Genomic DNA, 27,164 nt, shown 5'->3' on the forward strand with positions numbered 1-27,164 from the left:
GATCTGCAAATGATTGCATTCTGGATTGGGGTGTAAATAAATTATGCAGATATACAGCACTTAAAACATTTTTTATTTCTACTCATGTGTTAAGTAACATAAAATCACATGTCAGCATTGAGAGGCACACTTTCCCCACACTTTTGTATTTCCAGCAATTTTTTTTTTATAAGATTCAAAGAAATGGCATCATAATTTTATGATCAGATGTGTTTAACATAATGAGTAACGTGTTACAAATTACAAAAGCGTAAGATCAATGTTACAAAATAATCCCTTTTAGAAAAATGTTACTCTTTCATGTAACATTATCTTTTACTTCTTATGTTTTAGAGAGATTTTCCAGCACAATTAGTAACTTTTCTTGTTACAGTAACTGGGCACCATTTTAAGAGATATTAACCGCTCTACAGCAATAACAAAAGACAGACAAACTTAGAAGATAAACTCACATCATGTGCAAGCACAGACCTAAGCATATAACATACATCAGAGCTCTAGACTAAACTAAAACATAGTTTGCATACATATGAACTTAAAACTGCAAGTGAAGTGTACATTCATTTTAAAGACATTCACGGTCACGTGATGAATTTATTGCCCTGAAACAAGATTGTCATGTTTGTCCCATAAGTAGGACAATACAGTGTAGTTAGATTGACATCTTAAGGGGAACTCTCTCCTGGTTAGTCTTGCTTGGCTCTTTGGGGTTCTGGTAGGACAGTCTCACAAATACAACAATGAGGATCACTCCTGGAAGGACAAAAAATCCAACACTGCATTTACATCACAGTTTTATTGCTAGTTTAGATGCAACTCCAAGACCTCTCAAAGATGATTAAATCCTACTTTTCTTGATTTTATAATAAGGCATATATTACATTCCCACTTATTTTTAAATAGACTTTAATAGTAGTCAAACAGCTTTTGTCCTGCTTACCTATGACTGCAAAGGTGCCAAGCAAAATGCTGACTGCAGACTGTATAGTTGGCATGCCCTCCAGCTGCTTGGCAGCCATTTTACAGTTTCCTCTGACATTGCAGGGGCACACAGTCACTAACAGGAGAGATAGCAAACACACAACTCACAAATCAGGGATACTTAACACATCAAAACAGGGTTTGATTCAGGATTGATGTGTCGTCTTGTGATTCCTTGAGAAAATATAGGTTATGCAGTAACATTTTTACTATAAATACAAATACTGGATGTTATAACCAGTGGATTTAGATAGTCAAATATCAAGCAAGGAATCATATATGGAAACTACATCCCTATGAAGATAGTGCAGGTGTATTAACCTGTAACTATCTTTATAGGGATTTAAAGGCTCATTTTCAGCAACCATTACTCATGTTTCTAATCCCGACCTATCATATTTAAAGGCTTACTGGCCATTTGAAAAAGAAAATAACTATGTTAGCACATATTGAAGATGCAGTAAATTTATCTAGTTGCTTGTGAGGAGCATAAAGTTTTGGAGTCACTTGATAATTTCAAAACAACCAATTATAAACAAAATTTTCTTCTCCAGTTATATTGTGTGTGAAAAAGAAAGATTTCACAGGTCTCCATGTAGTCCTGTGGGAAAATTTATTGATTCAACAGCTTGTAGAATCACAGCAGCAATAACTTGAAATAACCATTTTCTGTATGACTTTAACAGTCTCTCGCATTGCTACACATATTATGTACAGCGCTCTTAAAGGTCCTGCCACAGTATTTCAGTTGGGTTACAGTCTGGACTTGGGTCACAAGACAAGTGCTTGGGATCACTGTCTTGTGACCAAGTTTTAGTCACATATGACCCTAGAATGCTTCATCTGTCGTGAATCCCCTGGTCCTCCTCTGCCAACCTGCCATTTCCTCTCTGTTGTGTCCTGTTTTTTCTCCCTCTCTCTCCTTTCTGTGTGTATTGTGTGTATGGCTTAACTCTATCAGTTTGTTTTAGAGGGGAGGCTCTGCCGTGCTTCCCTCCTCTGTATGCAACTGGCTGTTGCTTTCCTGATACTCAAGGCTGAAGAAATCCCTCAGTCATTGCCAAATCATTGCGCTTACCATGGTGTTTGACTCTTTTGGTCGTCCCTTGTGCAGATGCTCCCAGTCCTGAGACTCCCTGTGATGAGCCTCGAGTGGTTTTTACCCACGAGGAGAAATCTGTGGCTATCTTTGTTTGCCCCTCCACCAGCTCAACTCAGACACAACTACCTTGCATAAATCATTGTTTACTTGGAAACCAGCAATAATCCTGCTGAACTTTTACCTTTCTGTTTGAGTCCAGGTCTGAGTCTGAGCCTTGACATCATCATCCCTCTACCACTTTGCTAGACAGTTGGTATGAGATGTTTGTACTGATATGCTGTACTTGGTGTTTGCCAAATGTGGCACTGTGCATTATGGCCAAACAGCTTCACTTTGGGCTCATTTCTCCAAAGTACACAGTTCCAAAAGTCTTGGAGTTTACTCAAACGAAGTGCAGAAACATAAGCTGAGCTATGTTCTTTTTAGAGATAAGAGGCTTTCTCCCAGCAACCTTCCAAACAAGCCATACATGTTCAGTTTATTTCGAATTGTACTGTCATGAACATCAATATTTAGAAGAGTTTTAGTTCTTGCATTTTTTTGGAGTTTCTCATAACATTGCCCAGTCTGACCATGGGAGGAATTTGCTGGTACGTCTGTGTCATTGTATTAACACACATGTAATCTCTCCAGACCAGCAAGCAGGCAAAACCTGTGCTTTTATAACGGTGCACAGATGTGTTGATGATCAGTTAAGTGCATTTGAGTAGCAGCACTATGGAGATGTACTTAGCTTTCCACAGTACTGCATAGGCTCATGTGAAAAATTTCTTTTTCATGTGACTGTAGTTTATCCTAACCAGTGTGCAAGATGTGTGATGTTGTGTTATGAAATGTCAGAATGGTTATATTAGGCAGAACACAATCTTAAGAGAGCTGTGTAATCACGAGCCTGGAAAAATCATTTGTAAAGCACCATTGCATCATTAATAAACAAGAGCAGCGCTAGGACAAGCTGGCACACTGGGGTTGATCTCTATTGATTGTTCCAGCACTCTTGTCCCAGAACCTCTATGTACTCGCTTTAGCTTATCAGCAGAGGTGTCAGCATTACCTGGCAAGTGTATGAAGGTGCTCCTGGGAGGAGAGCTGCTGTCAGAGATGGTGAAGGGCACGATGTAGACGTCAGGGGGCAGGTATGGGATGTTTAAGGACAGGTTGGTGTGAGTATCTGAAGGACAAAACACTTGTTAGTTGGTGCAGAAAAGTGATAGAGACTGTTTTATAGATTACATTTGTACATCACATTTATGATGACTTAACAAAATAACAAATGAACCTGGTACTTATCAGCTGTGAAAATCTGTTCAATTTAAAAGCTTTATTTTTCTGTTGCATCCAAAAGTGATCAACAACAACTATTTTTATGAAAGAATGATCACATACAACAAGTATACAAGTACTTTTTAAGTTCTAATAACCGAAGAAAGAAAAACCCAGGCCAAACACATCCATACAACTGTATGAATAAAGAGCAAGCAGAAAGACTCTGATGGGGCTCTGTATGGAGTGGTCTGGAGCCTGTGACTCTTTATCTTATCTCTGTAAATCAGGCTAAAACACAAGCCTGGCTGCATGACGTAAGAACCCTGTCCTGTAAAGAGAAGCATATTATCAAGCTGTTTGAACTCTTATCTGATAGTCTTAAACTGTCCGATTGCACCTTAGCATCATCCCCCTTCATGTTCCATTTGTCAGGGAGGGAAACATGACCTGTGCAGCACCTCTGCAGAGGCTGTTAATGCCGATCTATTTATCCTCTACCTGCACTGTGTCAAATCTGACGTGACATTTTATAAGTTCGAAGTGTGACCAGCCACCTACCCCGACCAGAGCTATTCTGAAAGCTTGTGATGAAAAAGCATTTCCCCTTACAGCAATGAACAGCCATTAAGAGCGTGCGAAAAAGGAACATGAACATGCCGTTTGATTAACTGAATGACTTCGGTGAAAAGAACTGTCACTCAGCTTCCCAAAAGACTTGAGATGAATGGCTGTACTACTCATGCACACACAGATCTGCTCTTTCATTCACTGGAGGTTGATGTAATCGTAATTTAAAAGAAAATAAAGAAATAGACAAGTTTGCTGCAAAATCAGACAGACAAAAGCGCACATTTATTGCTAAAACCATTACTGACTATGACCAGGTGCAAAGCATTCTGGGAAATTCCTATTTTAGGCTCCATTAGTTGGCAGGAAACCAGCGGTGACGTGAAAGAAATTACAGACAAGATATAATTACAGCTGGGCTCAATCAATACCAACAGGAACAGGGGAGTGAAAAGGCTGAAAAAAAAAAACTGAGAGGGAAGCGGTTGAGCTGTGTGAATGACTTAATGACAGACGTCATTGCAGTAAATAGTTTGTATTCAGTGAGCACAACACAAGCAGTTACAAAAAAAGGATAATTATAATATATTATACCTAGCATCTGACATAGGACTGGAGATGTTTTTCAGGAAGAAAATAAATCAGGGCATTTTGCACATCTCGACTCTTGATGGCAATTCACTGATTTTGACTCATGTAAGAAAAATAATGCAAAACATTTGGCACACTGTGGAAAATTAGATGTCCACTGGCTGTATTCAAAATTCGATTTATCCCCTTCACAAGATCCATTTGGCCTGAAGGCAACAACTTGTCCTCTCCAACAAATTAACTTCCTTATGCTCGACATTAATCAGAGCATATTATCAATTTACACAGACAAGAAAGACACACCATTCACGTACACCTTCACAAACTGCCTGATAGGGTCTAATTTTTCCAGAACTCAGGTCAGCAGCTTTGGCTCACATCGTCTACTGTTACTAGATAGAGCTTTTTCAAGGCTGGTAATCTGACTTGTTACTTTTGGAAAGGGGGTTTACTGGTGATTCATTTCACTTAGTGAAGACTCTTTTCAGTTATGATTTGTGGGCCTATTTGAGCTCACTGTTACATCCACTCTGGCTCACTTTCAGACCATGTTGGCAACTAAAATCATCTGACTTCACCTTTCTGAAAAAAAAAAAAGATAACAGAACAACTTTTAGTCCAAGTTTGGAAGGTAGAAAAAAACTATTTTAATTTTTTTGAGTATGTTTGGTTACATACAATTTATCAGAAGCCGCTTAGGGGAGTTTCTTCTAGCAGTAGCACATTATTTATTCCGCCTGTCTTTTCACTGTGAATCACATTGTATGCTATGCGTTGACTGGACCTTTACCCAGTTTGTGTTCACCCTACCATTAATAGGTGTTAGCTTCCAGTTACGTCGAACTGTGACATCGCTGCGGAGGGAGAAATTAAGTCGTCCTCCATGCTGCGGTCCATCACTGTCCCGTGATGCAAGCACCAAAGCTTGGTCCTCTAAACGAGGTGTACACAGGTACTTCCAGGAGTAATCTCCTACCAGCACTGGACTGTTGTCATTCACATCCAGGATATAGACAGTCACCAGGGTGGACGCAGACAGGGAGGAGTTTCCTAAGATGTAAAAAGATGCTAAAAAACCAAACTATTGTACACTAGACTTTTTAACATATGAACATCAGGTTTCCCCAGACATGAAGTAAGCCTTAAAGAAAAAAATAATTGACTATATCTATGCCTTGGAAACTGAGTCTGCCTTTAATCAAACCGTTGTGTTGCATACTCGATGATGGAAATGATCTTACGTCCATCCACTGCAATGACCTCCATGGTGTACGTGCTGTTCTCCTCCCTGTCCAAGGCCTGCACAGTCTTTAGCTCACCAGAATACTTCCCAATTGAAAAGTATTTCTTGGTGTCGCCTTGAAGAGAATATCTGTACCAGGAAAACATCCATAGCTCTGTAAAATTAAAAACATGGAATTTCACACCCCTCCCAGCTTAAATTAGTTACCTTATTGGGTGAGAATCGGGGTCGTAACCTCGGATGGTGGCAATAACCCGTCCTGGTTCTTCCCCTTCTCTCACAGTCACCTCATAATGGCTTTGAGACAAGATCGGACCCTCGTTCACATCGTCAACATAAATGGAGACCGTTGCTGTGGATGCGGGGCCGTACCGGCCACGGACTAAGGCAACTGGATTCTGGGCACTGAGCACGAGGATGTACTCACTCTCGCGCTCAAAGTCCAACACCTGTGAAAAGATGCGTGCACACAACAAGTTTCCCAAAGTGTTATTTAAGTATTACTTAATTTAACTCACAACAGTGCATTAGACAACTACCTACACAATAGAAGAAGCAGAATTTGCAAAGTACTGCGTAAACAAAACTTCACAGAAAGAGAAAGCAATAAACACAATCACATTCAGAGTGAGCGGAAAGCCAATTTCAGATCATTAAGAAAGAAATCAAGAATATTGATTACTGGATGAAGCATGGCAGCAATACAGATAAATGCAAGGAGAAAGAAGAGATAGACATATTTGTGTGGTCTATCCTTTTCTGTATTGATTCACATGAAACAAATCAATGACGAGGACTCTCTGTAAAGGTGTTTGTTCACTGCAGCTGCGTCACTCAAGCCCAAGTTTCTCAGTCACTTTTATAATAACTTTTCTGTTTAATAAGCTACATGCTGTTCATCCATCCATTTTCTTCTGCTTTTCTTCAGCTTATCCAGTTCAGGGTCGCTGGGGGTGCTGGAGCCAGGCCTAAGCGTCGTATGGTGTGACGCAGGCATTGATATATTTTAAAAGTATTAAGTGGGGTTTTTTTTTCAGTTCCAGGTTGGTCCTTGAGTTAAAACAGGCACTGCTGATGCTGTGCCCTACATTACTCTTTCATATGAGCCTAAATGTGATAAAAGTAGATTTATTTTTGAAGGTTCAAGTGTAACCACACTAAACAGAGAGTCAAAAAACAGCATGTCCTTTTTGCCAGCAGGAGAGGGACACAGTACACCCCCCTTGTGTGTCTAGTCCCCTTATCTTAGGTCCAAGGAAACTGGATTTACTGGCAGTGTTACAATATTTCTAGACAGTGTAGATACAGAGAAAAAAAAACAATTGATTCAGTGAGCCACCAGTGAAAGATTTTCCATGATGCTGTTTGAGCAACTAGGGCATGACAGTGGAAAAGATAGTACATTATAAACTGAACACACTGCTTTATTGTTGAAGTTAAGACTTTCATTCTCTAAATTTATGAAAGGGGATAAAATTAATTTAATAATAATTTAAAAAAACCCAAAAAACCTAGCCATGAATATTAACAACTTTGTTTTATCCTCTGGGGTGACAGCATGTGCTATTTATAGGTCCAAATATTGGAAGTAGCAGTTTCACAGTGATAGGATTACCATAATCTGTGCACTAAAATAGTAACTTGAACCTTCTGACTCTGATTGTAGGATTTAAAAAATAGTTTCACAGTGGGATGATGAAAAGATGGAAAAAGACTGTGATTTTACAGATTTTAGAGGCAAAACAACCCAGCTGAAGGAAAAATGAATCCCATCCCTCAGTCTTTATTACAACTGGGCACAACTGATTTCATTCAGTGTAATCTTTTGAATCCTGCCCTGAAGCTTGTTTTTGTTGTCAGGATTTGCCAGTAAACATGTTTTCTTTTTTCCCCATAAAACAAGACATCGGCAAACTGGCACTGCCTGACATCATCCTGCTGAGTACACGTGTCTTTGTTACCAGGGAGAAAAAAACGCACACCTTGGAGAATAGATGAGTACTGCTGTTAACTGGAAGTGACACACCAAACTGCTCAGTGTGTGTCAGCGCATGAGATCATGTGTATGGACCCTGGCGTTACTCACCTGATGATGCTACTCTTTTTTGAATTAAGTGCCTTTACAGTAGCATCATGTTCTTGCTGTAAATAGTTATTAGCTTAAATTACAGTAATACACAATATTTAAACACCACCAAAATAAATATCCTCATATGTTTCACAAAAACATCAATGTCTACCACATTTGTGTATTTGTAATAATTTGATACACATATTGATATACATAAAACTGTAAAAGCAACAGTACTGTATCTCTCTTCAAAACGTGAAGGGTATCACCATTTAACTACACATTTACACATCCGTTTATTTCTTCTGTCTTTACAGGCGAAACTCTTGAAGGGATAACAATGTTTACTAGATAGTTTTGATGCTATGCAGATAGCGAGATAGATTTTTAGTCTCTCTTGGAGTAAGAAAAATAGTGAGGCTGGTCAGAATGAACTGTTTTGCACACATACATAACTATACAATGCCCGATCACTTTACTAGGTACACCTAATAGAGACGTCTGTTCAACTGCTCATTCACAGAAATAAATCAACCAAAAACTTCGCAGCAACTCAGTGCATTTGAGCATGTAGACATAGTTAAGACGACCTGCTGAAGTTCAAACTGAGCATCGGAATGGGAAAGAAAGGCAGTTTAAGTGACTTTGAATGTGGCATGATTGTTGGTGTAAGATGGGCTGGTCTGAGTAAACCAGTAGCTGCGGATCTACTGGGATTTTCCCACGCGACCAACTGTAATGTTTACAGGGAATGGTCTGGAAAAGAGAAAAATCCAGTGAGCTCTCTGAGTGAAAATGACTTGTTGATGCCAGAGGTCAGAAGAAAATGGGCAAACTGTTTTGAGCTGATAGGAAGGCAACAGTAACTCAGATACCCACTCGTTATAACCAAGGTATACAGAAGAGTATTTTGTTAAACCTTGAAGCAGATGGGCTACAGCAGCAGATCACAGTGAATGCCAACTGTGTCAGCTGAGACGAGGAAACTGAGGCTACAATCCCCACAGGCTCAACTGGATATGCTGTAGAAAATGAGAAAACATTGCCTGGTCTGATGAGTTTGGGTTTCTGCTGTACCATTCGACTGAACAGGAACATGAAAGCATGGCTCCATCCTATTTTGTATCAACAGTTCAGGCTGCCGGTGGTGATGTAATGGTGTGTGGTGATATTTTCTTGGCACAATTTGGGCCCCTTAGTACTTCAGTGCTACAGCCTACCTGAGTATCGCTGCTGAAAATGTTTGCCCTTTTATGGCCACTGGTTTCTTGAACATAGCGTTGACTTCCCTTTACTCAATTGGCCCCCACAGTCACCAGATCTTACATCATGGATGCAGTACCAACAAATTTGCTGCAACTGTGTGATGCTGTCATGTCAATATGAACCAAAATCATACTTAAGGAATGCTTTCAGTGCCTTGTTGAATCTTTGTCGTGGAGAATTAAGACAATCCTGAAGGTCAAAGAAGGTCCAACCAGGTATTAGCTAATGATGTGGCCATTGAGTGTATATATATTTATGAAACCAGTAACTCAAACCTCTGAAAGCCCAGTCTCACGTTAATTTCAACAGAAGTTCCAGTTTCTTTTAAAGACTTTTTATGATTCATTTTTTCATTCAATGCGATGTCACCAATTTTTTCCACACTGATTTGATCCCATCACTTTTGCTTAGTTCGTTCACTCTCCAGCCTGTGTGGTAAAATGCCATTAGTATCTGCTCACATAATCTAATTATTCATTTGGCTTTGCAATTTCTAATAATGAAATCTCTCTGCTTTCTAGTGCTGACCTCACCCTGTAATCTGGTGAATTAAAGGATTTGCTTAAGTGCATTTTAATCCACTGGGGCTTTACTTGTGGAAGATTTAAGCTTTAATTTTTACTACGGTAAGCTAACTAATCTACAGTATCCTTTCTGGTGATGCAGCGTTCGCTATAGTGATATCTCACAAGGTCAACGTAAGAGCTACTCATAGAGACAGGAATTTAAACTGCATGACATCACTTTTGAAAACAAGCCATTGTCTGTTAAACTGAAATAATAGATCGAGATCCATTTTTAGCTTTTGGAAATGCTCTGCTTTATCTCAGAGGGGCCTGTGCAGCTCACGGTTCAATCACATTCATCAACTCCCACAAGAGGTTGAAAATAATAGACTGTCGCCTGCCTGGCCACTCACAGAGTGCAGACCATTAGAGTATACACACACAGACACCACATGCCTCCCTAAAATGCCCTGTAGGATTATAGGAGGCAGGCGAAGGGTGATGCACCCTGGGGACAGGAGAGATTACGCCAATGTCGTGCAGGACTCTTTTTATTTTAGGCATGCAGGACTAAAATTTTGACATTTCTGAAAATCCTTTCCCAATTGTCTTTAAATGCATAATATCTACATAGGGTGATATTAAAATCATGCATTTATAAAATGAGGTTAGTTTTCTGTGACTGTGAGTGAATAATCTCTTAGGACATGCACATGCTGCAAGGACAGATACAAGCAGCTATGCCAAAAATTGTCCTTGGCATTAATATCTGTGTCCCTAAGAGGAAATGATCTTTGTATTGTCTCTCCTCTCAAAACAGAAAAATTTAAAAAAAAAGGAGTTTCATTCAGACTGATGGACCTTGAATCATGTTTTTAGCTGATCTTGGTAGTCAAATGTATGAGTGTAGAGCTTCAGTGTATTTGGTGTTGTTCACCTTCGAGAGGACAAGTGTGACCTCATTGGTCTGCTTATCTGTCACTAATGAAAAGACGTCCTCTTCATCTCCAGACTCTAAACGGTAGTCCACCTGCCAGCTGTCTCCACCTCGAACATCTGCATCCCTCGCCAGCACAGCTGTCACTGTCGTACCCACCAGGGCATCCTCTGGGATGTGAAAGGGTCCGTACTGATGGCGAGAAAACACAGAGTGAATGATCACTAAGAAGAAAAAGACTATCTTTTAAAAAAGTGAAAAAGTGTATGGAAGCATTTTGCATTTTTATAAAAAAGCAGATCTCAAATTTCTCAGCTCACACTAGTTTTCACTGACCTGACCCTCTTTAAGGAAAACCTCCCCTGCAGGAGTGCCTCTAGAATAGTTTTATAGGGGCGGCCATATAAAAATATGGTGGCACACCAAAAATAGAACTTTGACAGGGGCGCAACGAAGGGGGTGACGACGGGAAATCATGAGGGACATACAGATTGTTGGGGTTTTTTTCTCTAGTATTGAGGCACCAGGTGTTGTGAATTGGTGTTATATAAATGAATCTGGCTTTGCAATAACAGCCCCAGCGAATGCTAAATAATGATAATGATTATTTATTTCTTGTCAAGGCCACTGCAGCTTTTGCCAGCAAGCTGTTGATGTTAAGATTGTGCGGTCACCAATAAATGCCAGTGATGACCGATTGCCCAATTTTCTATTGAGACGATGGGTGACTGCATGTGACAATATACATTTGCCCCCTCTTGCCCCCCTGGTGTGAGCTGACCTTTATTTGTGAACCTCTCTGTGTTTAGACAGCCGTTTAATCTGCCACTCCTGGATGTCCTCTAGAGAAGCAACCATGCCTGTGATCTGGCTACCCCATCCACAGGGTTGCTGAACCCAGTCCTGTCACCACTCACCTCCCACATCACCTCCTATAGGGCTGCACTGCCATGGAAAAAGCTGCACTACTCAGGCGTGACCTGTTCAAGAGCATTTTCCACCTCTGTGTTTGTGTGTCTGTGGTAGCGATTATCTAAGCAAGTGTGCATTTGTTTTTAACAGCATTGTAATGATCATCCAACAATGTTTGAAAGCTGTTTGATTAAAATCCCTAAGTGTCCATTACACTGGGCGTGGATGTAAAGAATAACACGGTGTCAGGTGTTATGTCAAATCTTTGATTGATCTGGACATTGATGTCAAGGCTCTGCAGTCGACTGGTTTCTGTCCTTGACCAAAATTAAACCTTCTTTCATAGAAAACCACTGGCCAATTACACAGTGGGCCTGGAGTTGCATTATTTATGATGCCATCCTCACAGAACTTTCTGTGAGATTGTAATGGCTAAGATAACACTGCTTCTTATACAATTTCTGCCATGTTAACGACACTGGATGGAGCTGTGTAATCGTGATGTAGCCTGCTGTAGATTGACCTATAAATAAATGAGTGGAAATTTGTCTCTAAAGAAAGCTTTATCAGATTAAACTCTAAAAACACTGTCCACTTGGAGTACAGAGAGCCAAATAAAAGTCTTCCAATAACATAATGCCATCTATATAAGCCTGAGATTAGTATCATATCTAGTTCCCCGCCAGGAAAATTAGATCAGTGACCTGCGAAGCGCGTTCACAGTCCAAAATCCACAGATGATGTTTAGCCTGCTATTTTTCCAAAGCTATTGTTTATATTGCCCCAAACAGATCAATGCGTGAAAGGCGTCTTAATCTCTGTGCGCAAGTAACTGTTTGAACACGTGTTCTCGTACCTCGTGTTGGGAGAACACCGGTGGGTTGTTATTCTCATCCTGCACCGTCACAACCACAGTGCAGGAACTGTTCAGACCTGCCAGGGACAGGATCACAGCTTCTGTTAGTGACTCAGGTCAGCCCTTCTCACAAATTAAGAATGCTGAAGGAACAGCAAGTACCTCATGTTAGCCTTCGTCACACCCTGAGTCCATGAGTCATGCAGATCACATCATCTGTCACCCTAGAGGCTAACATATATACATCTCCTGGAAATCTCAAGGGAGGCTACTGACACACTTGCTCACAAAGGTAATTAACTTTTGCCTATTATAGTCATTATGAAAGATGAAATGTTTTATATATAATTATCTCTGATGTACCTGTTTGTATCACTGCTATACTGCCTCTCTTTAACTCCCTAAAGTACAAGATAAACACCACCTTTTCATGAAAATTGCGCTATAGCTAAGGTTGTATTTTGCATTATACATAGTCACCTTTGGCATCCTCAGCAGTGATGGTTAGAGTGTACTGCGGTGCCGTGCCCTCCATACTATCCGCTTGGACCGAGATGACCCCTGAGTCACGGTCCACTCTGAAGAGGGCACGAGGACTCTCTGGAATTTGTCCGACTAAGCGGTAGAAGATTCGCACATTGTCTGTCTTAGGGTCATCATTATCAGCCGCTTGCACTGTCAGGATTTCTGTCCCTGCAGGAAAAAATATATGAATAAAGAGGAGGAGGAGGCTCTCTGATTTATCATCAGAAGATATTTTCAGTTAGCTCTATAAAAAAGGGTTTTCTACACTGTTTAAAAAATGTAAAAAAACACAAAACAAAACAAAAAAACCCATGTTTTTTTTGTTTTGTTTTTTTAACCACAAATAGAATTTGACCATTTTACCATTTTGAAAATTATCTTTACATTTTATCTTTAAAAAATATGTATAATGCATATACAATATATACATTATTATGTACATGCTCTTTTTCTTTGGCAAATTTCAAATCTTTTTCAAGTTTGACTTCTCCTTTTCTCTTTTCTCTCTTTTAACTCTTTTGTCAAGTAATAACAAGAGAAGCTAAAATGACAAGTCTCACAGCACACTGATTTAAAATAGGGAGAGAGTACAACAATAGCTTTCTCATATAATCCTCACTCAGTGATTCCATTTAGATTAACAGATTGCCCTGTGTAATTCATTTCCCCGAATCAGAATGTTTTAAAGCACCAACAAAAGCTTTTATGCCAAGGACCTGATACGTTACAACCCACCGTGTGCTTTTTAGGAGCACAGGAGGGGTGTTGGTGCTTCCCCTGTGTCCTGGCAAAGATCCCAATCTGCTTTCACAAAATGTATCTGGCGCTCTCCACCCTTTCATCACAACAACATTGCATCCAGGCTGTGTTTTTGCACTAAGCTGTGAAACAGTATAAAATAATTCTAGAAAATGACTATTCAAATTCACTGTGTTGCTTTATTATCATCATAATTTGTAAGACGAGTTTCTTTTAAAGATGTTTTACATGCAAGATTGTATTTTGGCCAAAGAAATAGTATTGTTCTTCCTTGGATATTGGTGTGTGGTCTCAAAGCACACAGCCTGTGTGATGCAGTATCTAAATATTCCACTGTAATCTGATTAGTAGGACTTGCATGAGTGAAAACAAACAAACAAACAAAAAAATCACCCAAAACCTATATGTTACCTCGAGCAGCCAGTTCTTTCACCACAGTATGGTACTGTGCCTGTGGAAATGTGGGCCTGTTATCATTAGCGTCACCCACCATCACCCTCAGCTCCACAGGTTTGGCAATCTCCCTACCGTCGGGACGCTCAACCACAATGCTGATATGAAACTAAGTAAGCAGAAAAGGTGAAAAAAGAAGAAAAAGCAGAGAGGGAAATATCTGGTCACATGTGGTACCCTTAACACTGTGGTTTAAGAGTCACGCGACCCACGCTCCCATTAACTTTCTAGCAGCAGACCAAAAAAAAGGGATTACATGCCCAGTAGACTACTAACGACTGTAAAGTCTTCCTCTGTGCAGAGCATGATAGGATACATTTCTGCAATACGAGTAAACATTTACTTTTTGATCCTGGTTATACTCACGGATTTTGTTGAGATTCTGGTTTCCTAGTTTCTGTCTCATCTCATATCAGCCAATTTTTGCACATTTCCAGCTCAACCATTTCAGATTTGTGTAAGAATGTTATGGTCCAGTGAACATATACAATGAGTGCTATGAATTTTTTTTTCTTGCTTGAAGAAAGCAAAGGGAACTGAAGTCACATTCGATGTCTGTGTGCACAAATAAAAGATGATTCTGATTCTCATTCAAATAGCTTTTTGGTTTTTTTTGAAAAATTCTTTCACTTTCAGACTGTTTTGGAAACAATGTTTGAACATGAATATCTCAAAAACTTTTAAAGACAAAAACCTGAAATTTTCACTGATCTTTCTTATCATCAAAATGAACCAGAATATGGAATTTGGGACAGATTCATTCAAAAATGTCTTAAGTATTGGCTAGATAAATATTAGATGTTCAGCATTTGTGCAAAGTCCGATATTTTAGCACACACTGATAAAAAAAAAACTGCACACTGCAATTCCTGAATGGTATTTAGTATGTATAAAAGTATGTAGAATAGATTTCAACAACTTAGTGACAAAAATGAAGAAAATACTATTTACTATTAAATACTAGCGCAAAGCTGTATTCAGATTAAGAGTCTTCTGGCATTTTGTGGTTCTTAAGCACTTTTCACAACTCTTAAAATCAAATATACAAATGTTTCTTTTCTAACTTATTTTACCAGTGGTAGCAGTACACCAAACAACATTTTACATTTTTTCAAAGCCTTGTTGGTTTTCCGTAAATACTTTAATATATATAACCTTAAAAAACGTGTAAAAAAAGTCTTGAATAAATATAAGGGGAAGTCATCATATCAGTTTGAGCTTCCTGTTTGTGAGAGACTGTATTAAACCCATGAGACACCAGTTTAAACTTCCACTATCATTTTCAAACTTCCACTGAAAGGTCAGTGAAGAAAAAGACAGGGTAATGTGCTAGAACACTGCGTTTTAACAATAATCACATCACCCAATTGTAGCTCAGTCTTTCTGTGCTTTTCTTTGGTGCATCTGTGCCAGAATATTCTGCTCACTGAGTCATTCAAAGCTCACAGGAGTTTAGGTTGTCTGCAAAGCTTGAGAGCAAAATGCAAACACATGGACTTTAATTTGTAATCCTGATACAAAGGATGATCTTTCCTTTGATCTAAAGTGAGACAGATTTGCAATGAAGACTTTCAGATTCGCGATCTTTAAAGCCATTATACAACAATCTTCTTGTCACAGGCAGAATATGTTTAATGAATAGAGCACTTTTCAGGTTTTGGTTTGTAATTAGGCTGTGACTCAGTGCTCAGCTTTGCTGAAGTAATGTGTACCAGGGTTCCTACAATAAAAAAGCCATTAAGTTGTAAGTAATAGGAGAGTTAATTAAAAACAGGGACTTTCTTCCAATGAACAACATAAGAACCCTTTTAGGGACAATAAGCCTGGCACTTCTCATTGTTCAGCTTTTGAATTAATAATTTTGTCATCAGATGGTGAAAATACTTGTGAATGAATCACATCATCCTGCTAGTTTAAATATAAATGAAATGCACCTGTATGAAGAGTTTTTAAATCAGGGCAGTCTTTATAAACACATCAGCTGACAAACACACATCATCTTTGATATCAAAGTTTTCACGTACTGTGGGTTCAGAAATTGAAATAAAGGGCTCAATCTTTAATAGAGGAATTAATTCAGACATTTTTGACTCTAATCGTGAAATGTCATTTATTATGAGGTGCTGGAGATGTTTGGCTCATATCACAGACCTGGTCTTGTGTCTCTCTGTCCAGCGGGGCATTGAGATAAATGACTCCTTCTCTGCTGATGGTGAAGAGCATCTCTGGAAACTCCCCCTCCAGACCATACTCTGCCTGACTGCCACTCCATTTGACCTAAATTAGCACAGACAAATGTATACAAACATTTTACGAGTATTCAGTTTTACATATCTGCAAGTGAATTAAATGCGAATATGGTTTCTTATCTGGGCGCAGCAGGAAAATTGAGCGAAAAACTGTAAACATAGAAAGCTTTGCGACCGAGCGTGTAAGATGTATAAATACCGAGTTAAGCTACCATTTGTTTACATGATAAGGAGCCAGTTAAATGCGCTGACACTGATGGGGAACAGAGAGCACAGCCAAAACTAACGATGAAGGCTGAAGGGGATTTTCCACTCTGCTTTACAACCCCCTAACAGAGGGCTGTGCAGATGGGCTGAAAGGGCCCTAGTAGCAATCAAACAGCACCCAACAAGGACAAGAGCCCAGTTGTATCACAGCTGATGCAAACCCAGGGCATGTGCATCTCCTCAACTCACTGTCAGACACTCGTCCCTTGTTTTGGATATAACTGCCCATATGCAATGCTTCTGTATACACGAAGCCACTTCACACAGCTGGCCGCCTTTCACTGTTATTGTGTGCTTTGAGACCTTGCAACTTTAAAGACATGTGATTGATGAGCACTGACTCTTTTGTATAGAGTTATATACAAATCATCTATGAAATCATCTGTTTTGCCTCCATCCATGTTTCAGTTTTCCAAGCACGTGCTGTCTCTGTGATATCTTGTGTTTGAGCTTGGTCAAGAGTGGCTGTGCGCCTCTTGGCAGCACTTGGGGCATGATGCTAATCAGTACTTGAATAACGTCAAGTAAACCTCCCAAATCAGGCAATGTTATAATAATAAAGCTGAAGCTAGTTTCTCATTATTTAATAAGCTGACAGAAGATAAGTGTTGTGCAAAAGTCTTGAGACACCCCTCATTCCTTGATGTTTTATATACAAAAATGCAAAATAGTTGCAGTGATTTCTTGAAATGTGCAAACATTGAAATTCAGTAAATAATGCAAAACCAAGCTATGAATCAATATTTGGTACGGCCACCTTCCCACATAGCAACCAGGTCTGGCTCGGATCTGGTATCAAGCCGGCACTGCTGGCTGACTTCTGGCATGATAAGACGGATGTCATCCAGATATGGGCCAGGCCTGGCATAGATGGCACTGTTTATGTGATGGCATGCCATATCTGGCTCAGTTGTGGTTTGGTTTATGTGGCCCAGGCCCATAGAAAACAGGTCTGGCCCGGATCTGGGCTTCAAGCTGGCAGAGTGTATGTCAACCAGATGTGCGCCAGGTCTGGCAATGATGGCACTATTTATGTTCCTATTTTTCTGTTTTAGTTAGAAGACCCAAATGCCATGTTGCAATACTATACTGCTATAGTAGCTGGCTGTAGCTCAGGAGGTAGAGCAGGTCACCTACTGATTGGAAGGTTAGTGGTTCGATCCCTGGCTCCTTCAGTCTGTATGTCAAGAGTGTGAATGTGTATGAATGTAGTTAGGAAGCACTCAGTTAAGAGAAAGTGTGTGACTGGTGACTGTGGCATGTTGTATAGAGCACTTTTCGTGGGAGACTAGAAAAGCGCTATATAAGAATCAGTCCGTTCACTGTCTGAACAGAGTTATGTTACTTTTGCACTGTTTTGCATGTTCTGGCACATGTTGTTATTACATGGCTTGATTAAGGTACACATTAGGCTGACACCTGGACCAGAGCTGAAACTATTCTGGGCCCGCACAGGGCCAGCAGTGTGTCTACAACTGGCCCATGGCTGCACACAAATTACACGTGGCACACATACCGCAAAGAATGACGGCCCTCTGGTGGCCTAGACCTGGTTTGCCAGGGGTGGCCCACACATGGGCCAGCACAAGGCCAGTTGGATAGACACTGGTGGTCCTGTGCTGGCCCATGTTTGGACAATTTCTGGTAAGGCTTCAGTGAACTATAGATGGAGCAGCTGCAGAGCCAGATACCTCTTTCAGGGCCTGTGTCACATCTCTACTGATTTTTTTTCCTATTTCTCAAGGACATGACTTCCAGAAACTGTTCATCTACTGTAGATAGTCTTTTCAGGTCTAACACCTGCATGACATTTGTTCTTCATTTGTTCAATTTCTTCACAGTTTTTCAAGATTACACAGCGTGTGGTGATATGTAAAGTTTATTGTTAATAGTTCTTTGGGAATAACTTTGCTGATGGAAAAACACCATTCTATGCCTGTAACACTGTTTTATTTTTGTTATTTTTACAACACTAAAGCCATCACTTTACAATACTGACATGGGCACCCAACCACCTTGCATTTTGCCTACTTTGAGCTAAATTTTATCATGAACACCTGAGGGAGCATGGACACTCCCCACCCTGCTGATAGCCTTCTCTGATATGTGACACTGAGGTGATAGCAAGGTGTGCTGCAGTTCATTCAATTGTCAATTGGAGAAAAGTTATTTAAAAAAACCTTTCTCCATAAAATCTATTCTTAACACAATCAGGTTTCTAATGACTAATGTTTGATGAGGCACCACAAGTACAAGTATCATCTGTAATATTACTCACTGATCATGAGGCCATGACAGAGTTCGAGTGGGGCTCAAACTAATTCCACAATAAATACTGAAATTTCATGCCAGTGTGAACGCTAACAGTTCGAAGTATTTAAGAGCTTTGATTCATTCGCAGCTACTGGGGCCCTCACTCCCACTTGAGTCTCAATAGATTACAGTCCTGAGTTCAAGTAGTTTCAGTGGTTGCGTTACACAATCTAAGTTTTTAGGCAATGAAAAACATGCAATAGATAACAAATTAAAATGAATCCCCATAGCCCCGGTGATGCAATCGAATTGATATATGTCTGGATTGCATATTTTAATATCCAGTCGAAGCTTGGTTTGATCTGATTGCAGACTCAGAAAATTTAATCACAACACCAGTCAACACTTACTTTTATAACTGACTATTACCCAGGGAAGGACAATGGCAGAGCGCGTGCTAAGCAGCAGGTTGATTTCGGCATCTGTCACACCAAGGACGGTGTCAGCATGTAAAACACAAGATTTGTCACAGTTGAGTAGATGCCGACATGACTGCTTCATTTATCTGAGACAGTAGGGGAGGTGGGATGTATAGAGTGGGTTCTTGGACACGATTCTCTATGTATGTGTCATAACAGCAGTTAGTCCCACCACCTACTGAGCACAGCAGTATTAGAACACCGCGTGGGCGAAATAAGGCTTCCCCCAACTAAACACCATGTTAACCTAATCCGGTTTTGTGTGATTTTAGTTAGTGTTCACGTAGATGATTCAGTAAAGGAACAAGAGGGCTCATTTCACACTCTACTAACACATTTTTCATTAGGAATTAAAAGAGAAACACACAGGAAATCTGCTCATTGAGAGATTTCCAGACAGCCTTGTTTACATATAGAGACACAGATGCTATGTGTTGATATTAAATAATAAAAAGGTCACCGAGCCGGAGTATTACATTATAAATAACTACTAAACCTTTAAGATAAAACTGTAGACTTTGCAGCTGATTTGAACTGGCTTTTGAAAATATGACAAAAAAGAAATCAAATCAGCCCACGCTTGTGAATCCACACGTTTTCTGTGGGTGGCAGGGGACGTTGGAACAGGAGAGAAGAGAGACTGAGGGCGAGTGTGAGGGGGAGGTGGGAGAAAACCAGAGGAGGGGGAGGTATTGCGGTGTACCTGCTGGCCAAAGCGATTCTCACAATTTGATTGAGCTTTATATTCAGCTCTGCAGGCCCCATTGTTTCCACAGTTCTCGGAAGTGAATAACTAAGATTAGTTTTTTTTTTAAATGCAGGTGTAGATTTAAAAGATTTCCTGACAAAGGGTAACTACCACCGCTAGCAGATTTTTTTGCCATGTGTTACATTATTGAGTTATTAATAGACATGTAGTAGATATGACAACATTATAAAAAGCAAAGGGTTAGAAAAGACCAGGCTCAGACACCAACCTATAAATAGAAATTACATAGATACCACAAGATGCTTTTTGGAGTTAATCCAGTGTGAAAAAGGGATCGGCTCTGTGGGCTTGTTGGCTTTTTTTGAAGAAAAGATGGCAATCAAACATTTTCCATGGTATTTCAAGTTTCAGATGTGAAATCGTACTCATATCTTCATGCAATCATCAAAGTTTACTTTTGATTTCAACACTCCTTTGTGAGGCTGCAGCATTTAGATTTCTTTATCAATTCATCTTTCATTGCTTTTTAATTAGTATTTACTTAATTTAATCAGAAATGTCATGAAATCACAAATGTCTCTTTACAAGCTGATGGCTTTGGATATTTTGTTGTGGACAACTAAAGGTGTTAAAACTCAAAGATATTCAATTTACAATAAGTCTCAGTTGGATAGAAATACTTACACAGTAGTTTTTAAGGTTACATCACAGCAGCAAGAAGAAGAGAAATGTGCCAAAAAATAATAGGAATGTCTTTCTATTGAACTGGACCTTTCTTTAGATTATACAAGATATTCAAATATTTGTAGTAAACCGTACAATACGATTAAAATTGCACTCCATATGTTCTGTGTATTTGAGTTTAGATTTTGGCTTAAAGCTGTAAGATTTGTGTAATACCCCTCAGAGTGATGGTAGGTTTGTGGGTGGGCAGCAGTGAGTGAGTAAATATGGGAGTTAAAGTGACTCAGTCAGGAGGTGGCCTGAAAGGATCCATGACATTTGAACAGCCTCAATTATTTAGTATTTGGTCACTTAGAAGGAAACACTAAAAACAGCAACAAGCAATGTGAGGCCACTTCACTCAGACCACACTACTGACAGCGTTTGCTTGATTGCAACATGATAACATCTTTTTACTGCATTAATAATGCCGCACCATTTAATTGTTTTTTTTTTAAATCATGTACAAGGGGCTTTACTTTAGATGGTGCATACAGTGCTAACAGGGTGCATTTGTGTTGAACTGTTGCTGAGTCAATACAATTTTTTTGGTGTTTTGCTGTCTGACCTGTGAGATGGGTATGGGGTAAGGGCCCGGAAGATTTTCCTGAAGCCGTACAGGGTCAGGTGATGCCCAGGTGTTTCCTGTCACCTCAACAGTAACAATGCCAGCGGAGAAGAAGGCATCCGCCCTCCCAGCCATATCCTTCACCATCACTGAGAGCTTGTAGCGACCACACATCTCTGGGTCCAGAGTAGAGGCTCCTGGTGGTGACAGAGGCATAAATTATACAAGAAAGCCTACAAGACTTTCTACAAGACAGCACTTTATTGGAACATATGTTTTACTTTCCAGAGTGCAAAAAGGCAAAAGTCCTGAAAGCTAAACAAGCAAACACCATAATAACATAAAGACACTCCAATAATCAAAGCATTAACATGTCCTCACATGTCTGAGTGCTCCTTCTATCCCTTCTTTTGCAATTTCTTTGTAAAAAGGAAGCTAAATAACATAAACAGCCGACTTGAAGTGTAATTGTGACCAGGTAGCCTAAAGAGAAGGTGCAAAAATCAAGGAGGCAATTTTCACTGCTGCTCTTCTTGTGGAAATCATCATCAGCGTGGGCCAGAAAGGACCGGCAAGTGTGAAAGTCATCCAGCTCCTGCCAAACCGTAGCAAAGGGCAATTCCAAAGCTACAGAAATAGCACTGGCACACAAGAATTTCTCGCATGTGTGTCCGCTGGACTAGAAGCGATATCACTGAATAATGTTATTGCAATACTTTTGTATCAAATATTTATACATTACTGGTTTTTTTGTGATGTCAGGCTTTTCCAAGACTTTTCATTATGTTCACATTTTGATCCTGTTTTAACAACTTCAACTTGCGTTTCTCAGAAGTGTTTTAAAGGTTCTGTACATATGTCTGCCTCTATGATTAGAAACTGACCACTAACAGCTTTTTCAGGAAAATATCAATAATAAAAATATTTCCTGATATTCTTTATTTTGTTTTATGGGGGAAAAGGATTACTTGGTGCGAGTATTGTGCTCTTGCAGACAACATATTTGGACAATAACAGATTTCCTTTACTTAAGCACATTCATGTGGAAATAAATGAGATATTACAGAGAATTTACTTTTTGATTTTAATATGGAATTATTTAAATCACTTATTTAAATAAAAGAATTGTGTTTTAGAAACGTTTACACACACTAGATGTTTAAAGGTTGTTGGACACTTGGATGCTAAATCACTGGTGGACTGAAGTGCATCGTTTCAGTGTTGATATCTGCAGAAAAGAGCTCACAGCAGCTCATACATGGGCTACAATTTAGATTCCATTGTGACAATGAAGAAGATAATAATGAGGCTCACTGTCAAAGAGATATAAAAATAGTTTGCCATAGTCAATATCTGGATTTTTTTTTTCAAGGAAAAACTATGCATGCACATGAAATCTAGACAATTGCTGGCAACATAGTAGACCAATCAGTGCAAGTCTTGTGCATGATGGTGAAGATAAACCTGTTTATGACTGCAAATCAAGTCAAGAATGCTCGACATTGATGATGGTGAGCATGTTTCCCTCTCTGTTTCAGCATACCAACACAGAGCTGCTTCCTTTTGTTGCTTTGGCATGCGTGACTGCTAGTGCATCTGATTTCATTGCTGAATGGAGCAACGGGATGAATGAATGAGGTAGAGGAGCATCCGGTCCATTAGAATTCACTGCATGCCATTTCATCATTCAAGAGGACAAACTGTCTACACGATAAGCTCCTAAGAAATAAGAAAGCAATTTTTAATAAATGTAAAGAGTTGGCCTCTCAAATTGCAGAAAGTTAAACCTACATTGTAACGCTGCACTCTAGGTGACCCTCCATGCTGATTTGTTGGGAAAATATATGTTGAAGATTCCCTTTATGGATAAAACACTCCCCACAAAATTATCTTGACTATTTCCTTTCAGCGGCTGGTTGAGACTGACCTTCCTCAGTGAGTGAAACCTCCCCAGAGACGGCATGGATGGAGAACATTTGGCTGGAGGGAATCCTGGGTGTTTGTTCCATCAGGCTGAAGCGCAGATCAGCGTGGGGACTGTTGCGGTCGTCGCGATCTAGCGCTTCCACTTGCATGAATGGTATTCCTGAGAGATACGGGTGACACAGAATTAAAGAGTGGGACAAAATGTCTCAATTTCCATCCTAACTATACCAAGAAAACATGCTGATGTGAAGGCAAAAGAACAAAAATATGGGTTGTGTAACAGCAAATCTTAAAAGTTAAAAGATGAAAACTCTACAAAATGCCTAGTCTGCACAGACAGAGTAAAACAGTAACAGAATTAGCTTCAGTGAGTTGACCTTTGTGGGAAATTCAAACAGAAAGCTGATCAACACAAAGGTGTATGTACCATCATGGTTTTCTTAAATGAGAAGTACATAAAAACATAATGGAGTTAATACTATGAGCTAGACCCTGTGTATATCGAAAGGACTTCAGATGGAATACACTGGGGCCTTTGTATCAAATAAATGTGATCACCAAAACCCATGACGAAGTCTTTTTGTGTGTGTGTGATTGAAATGATGCTGTTTGCAACGTTATTAAATCTATTTATACTGATGTTAAGGTTAAACTGCCGTTTCCACGGAGATATGAGGCATGTTTTTTCACTGTTGACGACATTCAGCATATTTCATAAATCAGGACTGACGAATGTGACCCAGCCTTAAATTGGCTGTGTAATACGTTCACATCTGAGTGCAAGGTTCTCGTACCCTTGAGAAGCCCGAGCTGCACGCTGCCTCTCATGCTCTCCTCTATGAACGTAGGCACGTTGTCATTCTTGTCGATGACACACACTTCAACATTGAAGCTCTGACGATGCACTGACGTTCTGAAGGACACCTGTGACGCGAACACAAACATGTTCTGTAAGAAACACATGCTGGAGCCCGCGTCCACCCTTTTCATGCGAATCGTTTAGCAGCCCCAAACTGCCTTGAACAACAGCGCGTGATCATTATGAACAAGATGATGAACAAGAGTATAAAAATGTATTTTCTATGTGAACTATCTGTATGGCACATTGGAGAAAGTCATTCATTAGCCGAAACATGACTGAAAATTGCTTTCGGTGCACTATGATCAGAAAAGAAATGTTTTTATACCTGCAAAGAGTAAGATGGCTGCTTTTCCCTGTCCAGTGGTTTTAGGGCGTACAGAAACTGAGCATCGACTCCAAATATGCCCTCATCATCTCCTGTTACCACCAGGTCACTATAATTAGATGGCAGGCTTTGAAGCTGTGGGGATGAAGACAAAAAGTATGCATGAAAACAATCAGTTTGTCATCCTGGTTAATGGTTAATGAAAAAACATGCACTACAAGCAACTACACAGATGCACCTGCATTTAAACTAGATGACATTGCAACAAATACAGCATGATTAAAGTGCAAGTGATAATCAGCTCTTCACGTTTTATCCTTTTCTGGTAAGTTGGTTAAAATTGAGCGTTTTTTACTCTCTGCCGTGTTCACTAAGAGACAATAATTGAGCTCCCACAATAGCTGACCACCATTTGTTCCATATGCCTTATGAGAAAGCAGAGCTGTGGTTTGCCAACAAGCAGCAACATTCCTTTGGGCTTCTTGTGAAAAAAATAACATTCAAATACTTGAATAAGAGATAAAGGAAATTCTCAAAGTTGAATCTAAATCCGATGTCTTCATCTGGAGGCTCCGGTTTGTCTCTCTTTATTCGCTTTGTTAGTTAAAAGTGTGCTAATCTGCTTAAAATAGCCCCAAAAGAGCCACACAGTGTACTTATGTTTGAATAAGATAGAGTTTGAGTTAGACTGAGTAGGACATCTTTACTTCTTCTTTGCCTTCTTTAGACACCTCCCTTCAGGGGCCACCACAACAGATCATCTGCCTCCATCTCACCCCGTCCCAGCTCTCACGTCATCCTTCACTGCATTTATGATTTATTTTGAGGTCTTCTGGGTGGGTGAAAGGGCATTACCAAAGCAGGAATGGACCAACAGGCTGACTTGTTTGAGCTTTTATAAGTGTTTTATTGACAGTAAAATATGCTTTAGAATTTCTATTTACCAGCCTCCTGCCATTCAACTTCCCCAATGACGAAATTACTTGATTACAAAAAATCCATACAATGTTGCAGTGCTTAATGAGAGGACTCGAGGACTGGATGCTTTGAAGAAAAAATATAGCAGCGTCTGAAAAATCTACTTTAGAGCAGACGCTGAAACTGCGTATTTACAGTAATCTGCGAGTTTAGCCCTCTCTGACGAACGCAACTTCATGAAAAGGTTTTTGCCTTAAACGAATGTGAAGCAATTATTATGTCTATTCCATTTATAACACAAAGTGGGGTTATTATCCTCCATTGTGGCCATTAACAGGCTATTTGTGTGTGAGTCAAAATGACACCCAGACTGACATCAAAGCCTAAATATATTCCTATGTTTCATACAAGACGTGACGACACCACAGTCCAGCCCAATAAAATGCCAACATTCATGCTGTTGCATAACCCAGAGGAGGTCTGACTGACAAGTATGAATTAAACATCCTGTCTGCCACCCAGATGGACTATATGCAGAGACTGAGGCTGACACCTGACAAGCATTGTGAACATGCCAATTACCAGGTTTATACACTTTCAGGTCTGAGTGCAGGAAAACACACAGATCCAGCTTTGGTTTGCAGCATAATTTCCTTTTCTATCAGTTTATTTTTCAACATGTTACTGATTACCGAATGATGATTTTAAATGTTAAATCTTGATTAAATTTTGCATTTCTGACTTTTAAATAGTGAAAGGTCACGCTTACAACACAGAATTCTTACCAAAGTGCATTTGAAATCAAATCAGCTTGTATTTCTGCTTAGATATATAATTACCTAATCGCCATGATTAAAAAGGTTACGTTTAGAGAAACACATCTGCTTTCTTGGAAAATGAGCACAAGAAGTACAAGAAGTTTTAAGTGCCTTACCTTGGTTAGATACCATGGGAAAATACCATCGTAGTTTTCAGGGACACCAATTTTAACATTCGTCCCAGCACATGGTGCAGATGTATAAAGTACTGCCCACTGCGAAACAAAAATATTGTCTTGGTAGCAGCTAAAGGTTCATGCAATAATGTTATCTTAGTATGAAAGGTTAATGTAATACAAAAAAATCTGCTTACTATGAGAGCTGTGAAGAGCATTGGTGTAGCTCCTCTCTCGGCCATGTGCCCCCTGCAAACGGGATAAATGTATAATCATAGCATTTCAGACCAACTGGTCTTAGCACGACAAACACTTTGTTAAAGAGGCACCACTTACGAGAGGATTTCGCAATTTTTAAATGAGCAACAGCGTGCACTCAAATGCACAACCACCTATGAAACCACTAAATGCCACATTTGAGCCCACACAGTGGACAACAAGAAAGACACTTTTGATTGGAAAGCAAAAGTAAATTTCTTTTTAGGTTAATCTAAAAACAAAGCGTATTTCATCATTAATGCCTGACAAATATCTTGTAGCTGTGTAGCAGTACCCAATCACTCTGAATTATTGTCATGGTAATCACTTATAAACTCCTCTAGCTGCAATTAAAGCCTCCAAAGTACAAAAGATAAGCTGTGGGTATACTGTAGCTCGACAGTAATTACGATAGGAACATGCAATTAATAAAGAAAATTAATAAACAAACTCTATTCTCTAAACAAAAATGTTTCATCTTACCTTCTCCAAATGATGCGTGTGCTCCCTCTGAGAGGTGTGAGAGGAGTTTAAATTGGGTGGAAAAACTGAGCACTTGTACTCCTTTTGGTGGATTAATGGTTAACACTTTGCGAGGAACATGCTTAACTGCCTGTTTTCCTTCCTGCAAAACCAGTGACCAGTGAGGTTCCATTGC

The 27,164-nt window shown here is 39.6% G+C and overlaps 1 protein-coding gene across 1 annotated transcript; it reads right to left on the reverse strand.

The window, feature by feature from the left end:
- Positions 1–66: 66 nt before the first annotated feature.
- cdh16 (cadherin 16, KSP-cadherin) lies at positions 67–27,154 on the reverse strand. Its single transcript, XM_040011686.1, has 17 exons — positions 26,446–27,154; positions 26,249–26,347; positions 24,397–24,531; positions 24,004–24,133; positions 23,211–23,369; positions 21,284–21,480; positions 16,187–16,312; positions 13,994–14,144; positions 12,779–12,991; positions 12,299–12,375; positions 10,531–10,722; positions 5,958–6,199; positions 5,749–5,879; positions 5,318–5,557; positions 3,138–3,254; positions 941–1,057; positions 67–753 (listed from the first exon to the last, which is right to left on the reverse strand). Exons 1-17 carry the CDS (start codon positions 26,488–26,490, stop codon positions 653–655), a joined length of 2,472 nt encoding a protein of 823 aa, XP_039867620.1. The 5' UTR covers positions 26,491–27,154; the 3' UTR covers positions 67–652.
- Positions 27,155–27,164: the final 10 nt, after the last annotated feature.

Source organism: Simochromis diagramma, unplaced genomic scaffold (genome assembly GCF_900408965.1).
Source record: "Simochromis diagramma unplaced genomic scaffold, fSimDia1.1 OVJJ01000603.1, whole genome shotgun sequence".
NCBI classification, from domain to species: Eukaryota; Metazoa; Chordata; class Actinopteri; order Cichliformes; family Cichlidae; genus Simochromis; species Simochromis diagramma.